Raw genomic sequence first — 16,014 nt, 5'->3', positions numbered from 1 at the left:
CTACTGTATATCGTACGAGTATTAGGAATAATATATATATACTAGGTCTTTTACGCGCACGATGTGCGCCTATTTAAAATAACCTACGTAAAAAGAATAAAAATGAACATGAACTACTATATAATAATACATTAAAGCATATAAATTTTTTGAAAAATATAATGATGTATAAAGCACATAAAAATTAACAACCCAATTAATTTTCATATTAAAAGTCGAAAAGAATTTGAAGATGAAATCAAAAACCAACTTTAAAAAAAAATATGACAATGATGTGATGTGTCGACACAATTATGTAATCTATATATGAAACTAATGTTGGTTTTTAGGAAACAAAATCAATTTTATTAATTTCATAATTTTATTTTTTACATACCAATATATATTTAATATTTTTTATTGCATAAATAAATAAATATTATGGAAAATTATAGAGATAACACATAGGATAAAATCCTATGTGGCAAATTTTAAAAATAGTTTTAAATTAAAAAGGGTTTTAAAAAGCTAGGATTCCTCTTGTTTTAATATTTAGATAGATATTACCAAATAATCCGAATATGCTATATATAAATATGTGAAATTATAACAGTTAAACTAATAATCCTTTTGACTACTTATTTAGATAATTCTTAAATCAAAGTACGAATTTATAGGAGAAAAATAGAAAATTAACGGTTTATATTTTTGATGTAATTATACATTGTTGAACTATATCCCAAAAGGATATATCTATCATTTCCTGATTGGTATACTTGGATCGCCATTCACCACAAGTAGTCATTTTACTTAGGCTTTGACTTGTGAAATGAATCGTAACTTTTTATCAAAAAAGAGTATAGGTATCTTAAATGTAAGTAAAAAATAGGTTATACTTTTATTAATTGAAGTCACAACTCACAACAGTACACCCAACCAGGGACCGTCGTTACTTGATGTTGAAGCGGACCCCTCATTTATATCTTCTCATCTGTTTTTATTTATTGCCTTGCCTTTAAATCTCCCTCCACCTCTCTACCTTTCTTCACCCCCCTATACACCCATCTCTTAATTAACTCTCCCAAAATGCCACAAATCTTGCCGGATTTCTTATCTTCCGTCAAGCTAAAATATGTTAAACTTGGTTATACATACCTAGTTAACCACTTCTTAACATTGGTATTCGTCCCAATTATCGCAACCATTCTAGTCCAACTCCTTCGAGTTGGACCAGATGAAATTATAAACACGGTTAAGTCACTACATCTCGACCTTATTCAAGTCCTTTCTTCCGTGTTTATAATAATATTCATTTCCACGGTTTACTTCATGTCTAAACCTCGATCCGTTTACCTCGTTGATTACTCGTGCTATAAGGCTCCCATCACGTGTCGTGTACCGTTCTCTACGTTCATGGAACACTCTAGGTTAATCCTTAAAGATAACCCTAAAAGTGTTGAATTCCAAATGAGGATCTTAGAACGTTCGGGTTTAGGTGAAGAGACGAGTTTACCCCCGGCTATTCATTACATCCCTCCTAAACCAAACATGGAGGCTGCTAGAGGTGAGGCAGAGCTAGTAATCTTTTCCGCAATTGATTCTTTGTTTGCTAAAACATCTTTGAAACCCAAAGATATAGATATATTAATTGTGAATTGTAGTTTGTTTTCTCCAACTCCTTCTTTATCTGCAATGGTGGTGAACAAGTATAAATTGAGGAGTAATATCAAGAGTTACAATTTATCTGGGATGGGATGTAGTGCGGGTTTAATTTCTATTGATCTAGCTCGAGATTTGCTTCAGGTGATTCCTAATTCTAATGCTATTGTTGTAAGTACCGAAATTATCACACCGAATTATTACCAAGGGAATGAGAGAGCTATGTTGCTCCCAAACTGTCTGTTCAGAATGGGAGCTGCGGCGCTTTTGTTGTCAAACAAGCGCCGTGAGAGCGGACGAGCTAAGTATAAGCTCGTCCATGTCGTCCGAACACATAAAGGTTCAGACGACAGAGCATTTAAATGTGTGTATGAGCAAGAAGATCCACAAGGACTAGTGGGGATCAATTTGTCAAAAGATCTCATGGTAATTGCAGGGGAGGCACTTAAATCAAACATCACTACAATCGGCCCATTAGTCTTGCCAGCATCCGAACAGCTTCTTTTCTTATTCACCCTCATAGGCCGAAAAATATTCAACTCAAAATGGAAACCTTACATTCCTGACTTCAAACAAGCGTTTGAGCACTTTTGCATACATGCTGGAGGCAGAGCGGTGATAGACGAGCTCCAGAAGAATCTCCAATTGTCAGCAGAACATGTCGAGGCTTCAAGAATGACTTTACATCGGTTTGGCAACACTTCGTCTTCATCTTTGTGGTACGAGCTAAGTTACATAGAATCAAAAGGGCGGATGAAAAAGGGTGATAGGATTTGGCAAATAGCTTTCGGAAGTGGTTTTAAATGTAACAGCGCAGTTTGGAAATGTAACCGGACAATCAAAACTCCTGTCCAAGGTCCATGGGAGGATTGCATTGACCGATATCCTGTGCACATTCCAGAGGTCGTGAAGCTGTGAATTTACACTATTAAAATTAAAAGAAAAAAAAGAAAAGACACTAATAAAACACATTACAAAATTATTGTTTGTTTCTTAGATAATTCTCTACTTCTCTGTTTTTCTTTTCTTTTTTTTTCTTTTGTTTTCCACATATTTCTACAGAATCAAGAATTCTGGAACTGTAAAACACGATTAATTAATGTCTTATATATGTAATTGTAAACTTCTATCCTATATGCTGTGTATCATATATCAATACATTAGTATATATACTCTTTTTCTTAGAAAAGCAGCAGTCTAGCCTATTACGATTATAACTGTTTACATGCATCCCATCTGCTTTTTATATCAATTTTTTTTTTTTTACGAGATTGGATATTGTTGTTCCTTTTCATCTACTGTGTGCTTTTAATCATATGACTTGTATTTCTTTTTTGCAGTTATGTTGCCACAAAACTATCAGATGGTTGAGATCATTCAGCCTTAAATTTAGAACGTTACATATATGCACAAGCATATAACCAATCATTGCATTTTTTGAAGTAAAGATTACATGTTTCATTGATATCAAATATACAGCATTTAATTAGATTAGATCTGGCTACATATAATATGCTCACATTGTATACGAATGTTTTACCATCTATATTAGGGATAAATATCTTGTAATGTAACAAACTTTGAACGAATGTTTATAGTAGGAAATAACTAAAGTTGTGTGTATTGTATGTAAACAACTCGAAAATAATGTTTATTTTATGTAAGAAAATGTATTCAACTAATTAAAATCAGACAAGTGACACCTCTATATGGTTGCTACGTATGTTTTCTTACATACAATAAACATTTTTTAAAGTTTTTTAAATACAATACACACAACTTTAGTTATTTCTTACTATAGACATTCGTGCAAAGCTTATTACATTCGAGGATACTTATCCCTATATATTAATTAGATTCCTCATATAACATATCAGATAAAAGAGATCATAAGATGCAGAAAACATCAGTTCCTTATAAACTACTATGTTACCCATGAGGTTTTGGTTTAGTAGCGCCGTCCTTTAGCAAATGCAAGCGGCAGAATTAAGGCCCCAAAATTTAAGGGGCACCACATTTTTACAAGATACCAAATTTTTACAAGAGTAATAATTGGAGTCCAACGGTCTAAGCCTAGTGGGTAGTCAAAGCCCAACTTTAGTCAAATACTCAAAGTCCAATACTTTTTAGTCTTTAAAATTGTATATATACTAACAATCCCATCCTATCTTTTAACGTTTTCGACTTGTTCGAGCAAATCGCATAGATCCAAACGCAATGCGTAAGTGGAAACTGCAACGTCACAAAAGAATACATTTTTACGGACCTGTTTAGCAGTCCAAAAGAAGATACGAGACGCTTTATAGCTCTCTCTGAAAGTCCCGGATTCAAACATTGATATGTAATTACGAACCTGATGTAATAACAGCTAACATTTGTTAAAATAATATATATGACCCTCGTGCATGATAGGAGTATCGGAGACGGTTGTAAAGCGGATTCCGATATACTTTTTAAACGGGACAACTTACGGTGGGTGTAGTAGCGGTAGTGTAGGCCCCGGTCTTCTAATTAAATTTTCGAGTACTGGCTATTTATGAGATGTTTCAAACTTTTATGAGTGTGGAAAGAAGTCGCACACATAAAAATCACCAAAACAGCACACATAAAAATCACCAAAACAAACTAAGGACAGTAGCACAAATATTTTTCAGTAGTGATATGTACTCGTGATAAATCGTTTGCTTAATGTATAAACTATAGATTCATATAAATTTGTTTGTGGATAAAAATCATTCAAATTTAGGAATTGCAAGTTATGATGTGATGTACAAAAACTACAAAAGCTTGATTTTTAGATTCGGCGAATTAACACAATATTGAAAAATAAGTCTAATGTGGCTATTTGATCATAATTTTATTTATCAAGATTCATGTGGCTAGCTCATTTTGACATTTTATACCCTGTAAAGTGATGAGTTTGGTCAATCGTATGTAACATTGATATCTTCTTTTTTTCTTTTTTTTTTTCTTTTCTTTTTTTCGAATATTCAGTCGGTATACAACATCAGAAAAACCTCACCGTATAATGGTGAATCCTTGCACGTACTCTAGACAATAAAATATTGACTATATACGGGTCATTACAAATATTCGGAGGAAAAAACCTCAAGGTTGAATTAATATATTCTATATATGTTTAGTTAATGTAATAGATATAATTTCTAGCATATAATTCCATTAAAAGTATATATACTATAATACAAAATATATCTTAATGTGATCACTACATGAAAAGAAAATAAGTTTAACTTGAATTTATTAATTGAAAGCTAACCGGATTTTGAATTAGTTGTCATATCAATTTTTCTCAAGATCAGGGAAACTTCACCGTACCTTAGACAACAAGATGTTGACTATAAGCCGTTATAAGTATTCGGAGAAAAATCTCAAGACTTGTGTCATATTTAAGGATCGAACTCAATATCTTATATAAAACCAGGAAGTGTCTCTAATCAATTTGGATTAGTCAACATTGACCAATAAAATGTCCATTTTAACTTATAGTAAGATCTGTATTTTATTATGAAAACATATAGTACACCTTTTGACCATCGTATTCATTGTCATAAAGACACAAATTATTAACAACCAACTAATAACAATAAAACCATACCTTTAATTTTATTCAATAATTAATAACAATAATAATAAAGATAATAACAATAACGATAGACATGACTTAGTGTTAGGCTGGAGGCTACGATTTTAATTTTTAAAAGGTTAAGTGCATTGAAATGTAATTAACTATGACCAAATGTTTATAGTAGGAACTAATTATCAGATTGGATATTGTGTGTTAAGAACATATTATAAATGTTCGAATCATGAACCAACCAAACAAAAACCTACACGTGATAGCTCAAATGGGTTGCCACGTATATCATATTATATGATTTGGACAATTTATCAAGTTGTTAATATACAATGTTCAAAACCTTAGTTTGTTCCTACTATAGACATTTGGTTATAGTTAGTTATATTTCAGAATACTTAACCCTTTTTTAAATATATGGTATAATGTGCATAATCCATTGGACCCTACCAAGTAGCTTAACGGTCATACATCTTAACATCACAGGGGCTAAATATATAAATATAGTTTTAAACGTTGTTTTTTCATTAAACAAGAATATTGTTTCCCATAGCGTTTTACATCTATCTATATTTAAATCTTTTAAAGTTAGATGAAAAAGGGATTTATAGAGTACTAAACAGTAGTTATTATAAAAACCAATTTCAATAAATAGGTCCTTGTCACACTAGGGGTTAATTTACATATATATTACTTTTGGTAGCTGCGGGGCTGGGATAAAAAGTTGTACGATTTTTATTTTTAGGCTTTTATTTGGGATTAAATATACTTGACATAGTTCAAATAATTATTATATCTTACATTATTACGTGGCAATACTTATTAAAAGTTAACATATAGTCCTATATATAGTAACACTTTGTTCTTGTTGTACTACCCATATTATTGTTATGGAAAATGATAGATACTTTTAATCGATTCTTTTAAAAGTCTTCTTAATTATGAGATTAGTACATTTTGGTATAATCAAAGAATTAAATTAGAAAAGATAATGAGTGCATTACACTTGTCATGTTTTAAGGTTTTTAGCAGGATTATTAGATCATTTAAGCATTAACTCAATGGTTAAAAGATCGTCTCTTTATTCAAGAGGTCTTGTGTTCAAGCCTTGAGAAGACATATAAAGTCCATTTATGAAGCTTAGCTTGGATATATCTAGGTTCAAGTATGAGGGGACATAATGTACTCATATAATTAATCGTCGTGCCTTCGAACGATTAGTAGAGGTTTTCCCCCCATTAGGTATATATTTAAAATAGGCATTGCTACTTCGAGGGAGCTCTCTAGCGACAACCAGGTTATGACAACGTATGCTAAACCTCCCGCTATCGAATCGCGATACAAAGTTTGTAACGAAATTTACCTTCATGTTTTGGTTTGAATTAATAAAACTAATACTACTATTATACATACGTTGTGTTTGTATGCCACTTCTAATAAGACATCATATCGATCTTAGGATGTAATCCTTCAAAGTTGAAAACAATTAGACTATTAAAGTCGGAAGAATCATGCATTTGAATTAAAATTAGTGATTAAAATTCAAAACTTATATTCCAATTTTAACCCTTTGATTTTTATCCAATTGTTATAATTTTCAGCGTTATTTGTTAAGTTGTTTTCAACTTTAGATGATGTCAAAGTATCATTTTTATTACACTAGTGTTGTTTGCATTAATATAACTGTACCCTATATGTAATCACGTACTTTTGGGGCTTCGAAAAAAGAATTTCCCACAATAACACACAAATATACCCATTCCCTGTTTATTCTCTTAGTTCCCTTTTTAGAGATGTTTTCCAGATTTATCAAACTCTATGCGGGCATTCGTCATTTGTCAGTTATACAAATTGACAGGAGAAGAGACAATACAAACCATGTGCCAAATAGTGAATCTCAATATTTCCATATATTGCAACGGCCAAAATATTGTTCATTTCTTACGTTTTGGTACAAAATACAAAATTATCAATGATTAGTTACATAATTATGGCATACATGTTGAATCACGAGACAGGATGTAACGAACCCGTGATGTGATATGTATCTATCCTTTTTATATCTAACATAAATATATTTAGTCGTTCTTTACAGTTATTATATAATATGGCACATAGCTTTCTGATATCGATTGGTATGAAAAATATTTAATAAACTACAGCTAATGTTAAATAGCCGAACTATCTTTGTAGAAAATGTTAGAAAAGTGTCTCTCTCGACTTAGCTGTTCGGTGAGAGTGTGAGTAGGTTTGAGTAATTAATACTAATAATTATGAAGTTAACCCTGTGACAAATATTTCATATTACACACATTTTTTTTTCGTACATCGAAATAAATCGCCGTGGGTTGGGCCTGTTGACTACTAGTTGGTTAATTTCAAGTAAATTGAGTGGATCGTGGGTTATTTTAATCGGGTTATACAAATTGGTTTCTGGTCATAAAATTCAAACTCGGTAAGTTAAATTGGTTTTAGAGTAATTAAATAGACTGATCTGTCGATCTATTAAATAAGTTTCATATATTTAAACAAGTGTATTTGGGCTGGTCGACTTATTGATTCGAATGAACAATCCAAACCAACCAGAACAATCAAGTTTTTGACAGCGTTAAAAATAAACTTTTATTTAGGTTTTACTAGTTTAAATAGAAAATGATATTTATATCAACTAGGTCCTTCACCTGCATAATCGTACAAATAGCAATAAAAAGAAATCAAAGTTAGATCTTCTTCTAAAGCAATACAAAAAAAATACATTATATAATGTTTACATCAAATAAATTAATAAGAAACAAAATGTGGACAAAAATAAATAAATTATAGTAGTAGTTAAAAAAAAAATTAAAAAGATATATTCTCACTCTATTTTATAAAACAAAATGTTTAAAAATCCAACGTTAATTAATTTATTTTGACATAAATACAACACCTTATATAGTATATTTATCTAGATGATAAATAATATTTTTGCTTAGTTGTATTTTTTAAAAATACTTTGTATACTTTGCATGCCATGTAGATTAATAATTATTAAAGAAATTTTGTATTTATCTCTTTATAATCTTTCAATTAATTTTCTCTTTATATTTATTTAATATATTTCTGTATAGTTAATTTAATTCATCTCTTTATATGTTAATGTGGATAATCTAGGTATATTGTGACATGAGTTGTTGAGTATGTTGTGATATTATTTAAAGGAAATACTTAGTCAAATTTATTATTTAGTAATTATACAATGAATAAAAACTTTCAAATTTTAAACTTAATCACGTACGTATTTAAGTTATTATATAGAGTAATAATTACATATCAATTATATCAAATTATTTTAGCATTGAATAAAATATGTTATAATGGCCAATGGGGTTGGTGACCCATTGGTAAGGTCTTTGACCTTGGGAGATCAACCTGGTTTCGAGTCTTACTTCCCACATTTATGGGGGTGGATTAATATGGATTTTTTGAGAGTCCTGAATTTCATCCCAGACATGCGTATAATTTAGGAGTAGAATTAGATTAAAATGTCATTCTAAAAATAAAAATAATGTTATAGTGAATTAATTTTTTGAATTTTAGAATATATTATTTCCTTTAGTTATTAGATTAAATTCTAATTTTTTACTTAAATTAAAAAAGTTTACCATTTCTTAGAAATTAACTTTTTCAATTTATGATTTATACATTTAATTTTAATTAATATTGATGGCAATTATGAAGTATATTTTATACTCTTTATTCTTTGATTTAATCAGTTGTTATATGGTTGTATGATTTTAGACATTATTAAAAAACCAAGTTCATTCAATAGTATTAAAATATATTTTTCTATGATGTAACTATCTTTATTAATTAAGTTTAAATATGAATACATTGTTGTTACAATATTATAATCTATACTTTAAATTTAAAAGACACATTATTTATGTTTAACAAATTTGTACAATAACATTATCATGCAACGCATGAATTTAATATTCTAATATTAAAACCTAAAAACCGAACCTAAAAAACAACTAAGTACAAAAGCTTTTAAAATGATAATAAATATATATATTTACACTAGATTATTTTTTCGCGTAATACGCGAGATATATATGTTACATTTTCATAATAACATAATTAATAGTTACAAAAAATGTTAAAATACAATTGTTATTTTAAAATGCAAAACGGTTCGAGTCTTGCCGAGGGACTTAACTTTATCTCAATTAAATGTTGTGTCTTAGACACTTTAATTGAGTTTTTTCTTCTACAAGATATTGAGCATGAGGGGCTTTTTAGCACGAACTTGATTAAAACAACGTAAGGTAGATCTCCTGTTGAGATCAATTGATCCACACCTTTAAAAAAAAATGGTTTTATTATATATGGTTCGAATATATGTTTCTTATATCTTTGTATAATTATGATTTATAATTAAAATATGTTAACTTAGTTTAATACTTCATACGTCCTAATTAAGAAAAGTTTTAGTTTGTTTTTTCGTTTTTTTTTTCATTTTGACAGTCAAATTTGTGTTTGTTTTATTTACTAAACTAAAAAAAACAAAAGTAAATTGTAATAAGTAAAGTATGAGGACTACAAATGTTATTGACCAATTTTAGTGTCAATGATGATGTTATCAAGAAAATCTAATGGTGGGAAATAAAAAATATAATGTAAAGAATGGCTCACACTTTTTTAAATTTGAATTAAGGGTTTTGTTTTAATATATATATATAAAGATTATGCAAGAATATAATAATTTTATAATAGTTTTTAAACATGATATGTTAAGTTAGTAAAAGTTCTCGGATCATTATGTTAACTTTTATATAGAAGTTTAATCATTATTATTATTGAATTTAGGACCTTGTTATATATATATATATATATATATATATATATATATATATATATATATATATATTGGTAGATTATTAAAAAAAACATACATAAAAGGATGCAAGAAAATGAGAAAAAGCGTTTAGTTGCAGAAAACACCCCTTGTTTTTCATTTTTATTTTTTCAAAACAACATGAAAAACAGAAAATGCGTTCTAATCATAGTTTTCTAATGATGTTTTACAAGAAAACAAAAAATAATGTTTTTCACTTTTCAATAGAAAACTTGAAAACATGTTTTTTTTGTTCTTCCATTTTCCATTTCCTCCCTCTACTTCCTCTCACATATGAAACATGTTTTCTAGTTTTCAAATTAGAACGCGTTTTAAAATATTTTATATGTAAACTAGGGGCGTGTTTAGTTCAAGAAAATGTTCTCTAGTTTTCCATTTCCAATTTTTAGAAAATGAAAAGGGTTTTCCATTTCTAAAAACCCTTGAAAATTTTGAAAACACGTTCAAAATAAAAGATGGAGTTTTCATTTTTTATTTTAGAAAACTAGAAAACATGTTCATTTTCACTTGTTTTCTAATTTTAGGTTTATAAAAAGTTTGGAAAATAAAAGTGAAATAAAAAAAATGAAAAAAAAGAGTTTTCTAGTTTTAGTGCAAAAGTTGGAAAACAGATAATTCATTTTCTAGGAAAACTATTTTAAAAAAATACAATTTGAACGCGTTTCTTGTTTTCTATGTTTTCTTGGAAAATGAAAATGGAAAACATGAGAGTTTTTTGAACTAAACACACCCTAGAAAATAAAAACTCTTATTTTCTAGAAAATTAGAAATAAAAAACTAGACAACATTTTCTACAACCAAACGGACCCTTAGGGGGCGTTTGATTGCAGAAAACAACCTTGTTTTCCAAGAAAACATAAAAAACAGAAAACACGTCCTAATCATAATTTTTTAAGAATGTTTTCCAAAAAACATTGTTTTCCACTTTTCCATAGAAAACTTAAAAACACCTTTCTCTTGTTTTTCATTTTTCATTTTCCATTTCATTCATCCCCTTCCCCTTACATCTCTAACATGTTTTCTAGTTTTCTAATTAGACTGCGTTTTCAAAACTTTTATTTGTTTTCTAAAAAATAAAAAAGTCCTTTCATTTCCTAGAAAATTAAAAATGAAAAACTACACAACATTTTTACAACCAAACGCGCCCTTATGTTTTTGTTTTCTCAACAACGGCATTAATATGATTATTTTATAAAATGGTAATAATTCAAGTTTAACTTATGATACACACCTCATACCTGATCAGGAAAAAAAAAGTAAAAAGAGACCTGAATACCTGATTACATTTCGAACACCTATACAAGGATCGGCGCCGATTGAAACGGGATGGGGTTTGGTTTGGTGTCGACTTGCCACGTCTACGTCGCCACTCGCCAACCGTAACACCGCCTCATACCTCCAAGGTTTATATAAAAGCAGTCAAATACAATAAATTCATTTCTATTTCTGGTCGATCGATGGTATATCCACTGTGAAGTCAGCTTTTTAAGGATAACCATGAGCTAAAATAGAAACCGAATGGAAGCAAAACCTTTGTGCATCTGAAAGTTATATGATTAATACAATTAATCGGTAATATCATAACTTAAAGATAAAAAGCCGGAGTGGAAAAAAGAAACGGAGAAAAATTCTTACAACGTGAGCTTATAATTATGTTGTTATTATTGTTATATGTTTCTCATGTTAACGTGACCAATTAACACATATACATTAGTAACATGATAAATGGGCTGATTTTTTCTGTTCGGATGAGTTATGATAAGGAGGTCCTATACTCAGATCTACGCCGATGATTAACTAGAATATTTCCATGATCGTTTCTGATCATTTCTTTGACCACACTCATACTAGATCACCCTTCAAAAGGGTGAGTATGGGTGTAGTTTTTGAAAGTGGATAGGAGAGATAGGTAAATAAAAAACACATAACCAGTGACGGATCTAGGATTAAAAATCATGTGTGTCTAAATTTAGTTTGGTTAAGAAATTTTTTTTTTCCACGTATTCAATAACGGGTTAGGTTGGGTTTTTACAAAACATCAACAACAAGACCCAATTCCCGTATACGGGGTACAAATGAAATGAGGTGTAGACAATCTTTCTCTACCCAGAAATAGAGAGACTCATTTCATAACAAAGCATAACAAAGGCGATATAGTAACCAGAGTCGGCCCAATAGTTCTCAAGGGTTAGGCAACACTTTTGGGCCCCCACTTTTTTAAGGCCCCCAAAATTTATAATGGGCTTATCATTTTAGACATTAGGGTTAATATTATCATTAAAAAGAAGTAAACTGCTGTTGCTAATTTAAAAACCAACCCTTTACCTTCAGCCTTTAGAAAAGAGAAGGAGGAGACCATATAATTATTACTGCTGCTCAATGATATGAACTTTAAAATTGAATTGATCCAAGATGATATGGCTGTGAATGAGTATTAGGTACGCACCATTTGATCTAAACTTATCATATTGTTTTTTTTTATTACTCAGAATAAAACAAAATGGAAATATGTATGTAACATCTTCTTCACAGTAGCAAGTATCATTTTCATAAGATAAAATTTTGATCACTAAATCACATCACAATGAAAAGCAGCAAACCAGCAATGTCAGTGACTTTCACGTTGCCTTTCACAATACCTTTTTCTTGTTTTCTTTGTTTTGTATACTAATGAACTAGGCCCCCAAAATATGATCTCGTTTAAGGCCCCTAGAAAGCTTAAACCGGCACTGATAATAACAAAGCTTTTAAATTTGAATTAGAGCTCTAGCCTTAAGTAATTAAAAATATGTGTATTTCCTTTTATTCCTTAAGTAATTAAAATAATATTAATTAATGGGACCATAAACTGATAATTGAAAACGAAAAAAAAAATAAAATTATAATATTAGTAAAGGACTGAACTGAAATAAATGTATTAAAAAGAGGGCATTAATGTAAAATACATACTAAAAGTCTAAAGCCTTTTTGTCATCCTCCCCAACCAGACCTTCCGCAATTAAAGATTGCACTTAGGGCTGTAAACGAATTAAATAGTTCACAAATAGTTCATGAACCGTTTGGCGGGAAGTTTGTCCGTGTTCGTTCGTTTAATTATATGATCGAACATGAACAAAGCTCTCGTTCGTTCATTTACGTTCGTGAACATTTGATAATCTGTTCGTGAGCGTTCGTTCGTTTATGTTCAACAACTGTCGTTCGTGAACAATAATTTGTTTATGTTCGTGAACATTTGTTCGTTATGTTCATTTACAGATATAAATATTTGCTTTATATAATATATATTATTAATATCTAACTATTTAAGAAAAAGTTTAAATAAAAATAATTAAATTATAAATTTTTCGTTCGTTTGTGTTCGTTTATTAGTGTTCGTTCGTTTGTGTTCGTGGACAGTCGTTTATGAACTCAAACGAACGAACATGAAGAAGTCATTTTGTTCGTTTATCTGTTCGTGAACCGTTCGTTAAGTTAAACGGACGAACATGAACAAGGTCCTGTTCGTGATCGTTCGGTTCGTTTACCGCCCTAGTTGCACTACCTTGATAAGGATGAATTATTCACTTCAAATCCTTCAAAAAGCTTACTTGATAAAATACCTAGTTCCGATACTTTATATAACATGTGTTCAGATATAATTTTCCATACTTGATAAGAAAATTTGTAATCTAACCTACGTCCTACCATATAGATCCGCCATTGCACATAACACAATTTTGTGGAAAAAAAAAAATTTAATTTACATTTTGAGACTTTTAAACCAAAACTCAACAACCTACATTTTGAGACTTTTAACCCAAAACTCAACAACCTAACCATCGTAATAGGCTACATCAAGTAATAGTAGCATCAAGTATGATAAGCCACATGTCTCACAAACTGATGAAATACAATTAATGTAGTTAACTTCCTTTCTTGCCTTTTTTAAGTTTCATTAACTCAAAACTAATACTCCGCAACTATTTTATTTTTTTGGATAATGGCATACGAATGTAACCACTTACGATAAAATAACTATATAATGTAGTAATCTACTCGGGTAGCTATGTGGTGTAAGATCCCTCATTTTTCGGGTTATGTAATGTATCGGGTTACTTATTGTAAAATTTACTGGTCATCACACTCGTTGACCCGCGTTGACTTGTACATGTGGAGGGTGACTATTTGATTATCTATATAAAAAAACCTAAAAAGCTTAAATATACATATATATGCAGAAGTGGTCAGATTACGTTGTCGAAAAACTAAAAATCATGATTTCTCACACATTACTTCGAATCATAACTTTAAACCGGTACCAGTTAACTCAGAAATGACTTTAGCACAAATGCTGGCCAACAATTTAACCGTCAAACACTTCGTCGGAACATATGGCAACTCACTAGAAAAACGAACCGTCAATAAAACTTAACGAATCAGAAAATTGAAACCATGAACATGATTAGCTTTTGACCGCATGCGAATACTAATGAAATTTATATCAAATCGATGACATGGTGTCACCGGAAAAAATGGTGTTGCTGGAGATTGTGTCACCGAGAAAATGGTATTATGGTGGCATAATGGTCGACTTGGGCAACTAATCGATATGGGCTTTAATTGAGTTTATATGAAAACTTTAATTGGATTTTGGGTTGATTTATTTTTGAATTGCAATTGGATTTTGATTTCGGATCTGAAGTTGAGTTTATATATTTTTGGGCTGTTGTTAACTCCCTGATTTTGAGTTTATATGAAAATATATTGGTTTAACACGTATTCAAGAATGATGTTGCCAGAATATTCATCGGAGAAGATGACCGGAGTGTAAATTTGTCGGATATATTACATAACCATTTTGTCATAAGTGGTTACATTTGTATGACATTATCACCTAAACTATTACCAAATTACCTATTACAACTTGTAATACCCGGTAACATGGATCACATAGCCCAAAAAACATAAGTGCACACATCATATAGTCACTACATTTCATAACCATTTTGTCATAGATGGTTACATTCATATGTTATTATCCCATCCCTTTCTCTGCTTCAAAACACACCAGATAAAAAACTAAAAATCATTGACCTTCCCCTTTGTTATAGTTAAAAAATATTTACAAAAAAACTTAATTGATTTGCCACATAAATTGATCACGTTATATGGTTAATTCTTATTTTATGGTTAACTAGTACTAATACTCGTGCGTGATGCACGGTTGTCTCATAATTATTTATATTTAAATTTTAGTTTTTTTATAAATGAAATGCAAGTTGAAACATGCATACAGTATAAATCCATTATGTTTGATCAATACCATCAAAAATTATACTCATAACATAAAGGGGTGTTCATTTGGTGGTCTAACCCGAGAAAACCGAGAAACCGGACCGACAACGAACCGGAACCGAACATAACCGAAGACACCGGTCCGGTCCTCGGTTCCATATTTTCATGAGCAACGGTCCTCGGTTCGGTCCATGTGTGGCCCGATAGAACTCATGTTCAGAACATGGACCGAGAAAAACTATACTTATTCTATATCTAAGTAGGATTTTAATTCCTTTTATTTAACATAATTGATATAAACATTCCTTTTTAAATGGAACTGACTCCTTTTATATAGGAAATACACGTAATCTACATAATATTTTTCTCCAAATTTCAAACTTCCATCACACATAAGTCATAACCCTAGCAATCTAAAATTTACAGTTTACAAGAGACGACAACTGCAATATGCAATCTTAAAAAAAAAACAGTAAGTTTTTTTGATATTAAGCATGTCTTCTAGTTTTCAGTTTTCATGAATAATTTTTTAACGATAAGGCTACTAGGTTGTATTGTGTATTAGTATATCAACATCAATAGATAACAGTAAGCATGATGAATCATA

The 16,014-nt window shown here is 30.2% G+C and overlaps 1 protein-coding gene across 1 annotated transcript; it reads left to right on the top strand.

Annotated features, from left to right (window-relative positions):
- Nucleotides 1–1,018: 1,018 nt before the first annotated feature.
- LOC122611295 (3-ketoacyl-CoA synthase 6) lies at nt 1,019–2,827 on the top strand. The gene has a single exon (XM_043784299.1). It carries the CDS (start codon nt 1,066–1,068, stop codon nt 2,554–2,556), a length of 1,491 nt encoding a protein of 496 aa, XP_043640234.1. The 5' UTR covers nt 1,019–1,065; the 3' UTR covers nt 2,557–2,827.
- Nucleotides 2,828–16,014: the final 13,187 nt, after the last annotated feature.

The sequence above is a fragment of the Erigeron canadensis genome, chromosome 8 (genome assembly GCF_010389155.1).
Source record: "Erigeron canadensis isolate Cc75 chromosome 8, C_canadensis_v1, whole genome shotgun sequence".
Taxonomy (NCBI): domain Eukaryota; kingdom Viridiplantae; phylum Streptophyta; class Magnoliopsida; order Asterales; family Asteraceae; genus Erigeron; species Erigeron canadensis.
The sequence above is the reverse complement of the archived record's forward strand: the minus strand, read 5'-3'. Positions and strand labels throughout refer to the sequence as shown.

Coding starts and splice junctions, on each gene's coding strand:
- LOC122611295 (XM_043784299.1), top strand. CDS start 1,066: ATGCCACAAATCTTGCCGGATTTCTTATCTTCCGTCAAGCTAAAATAT.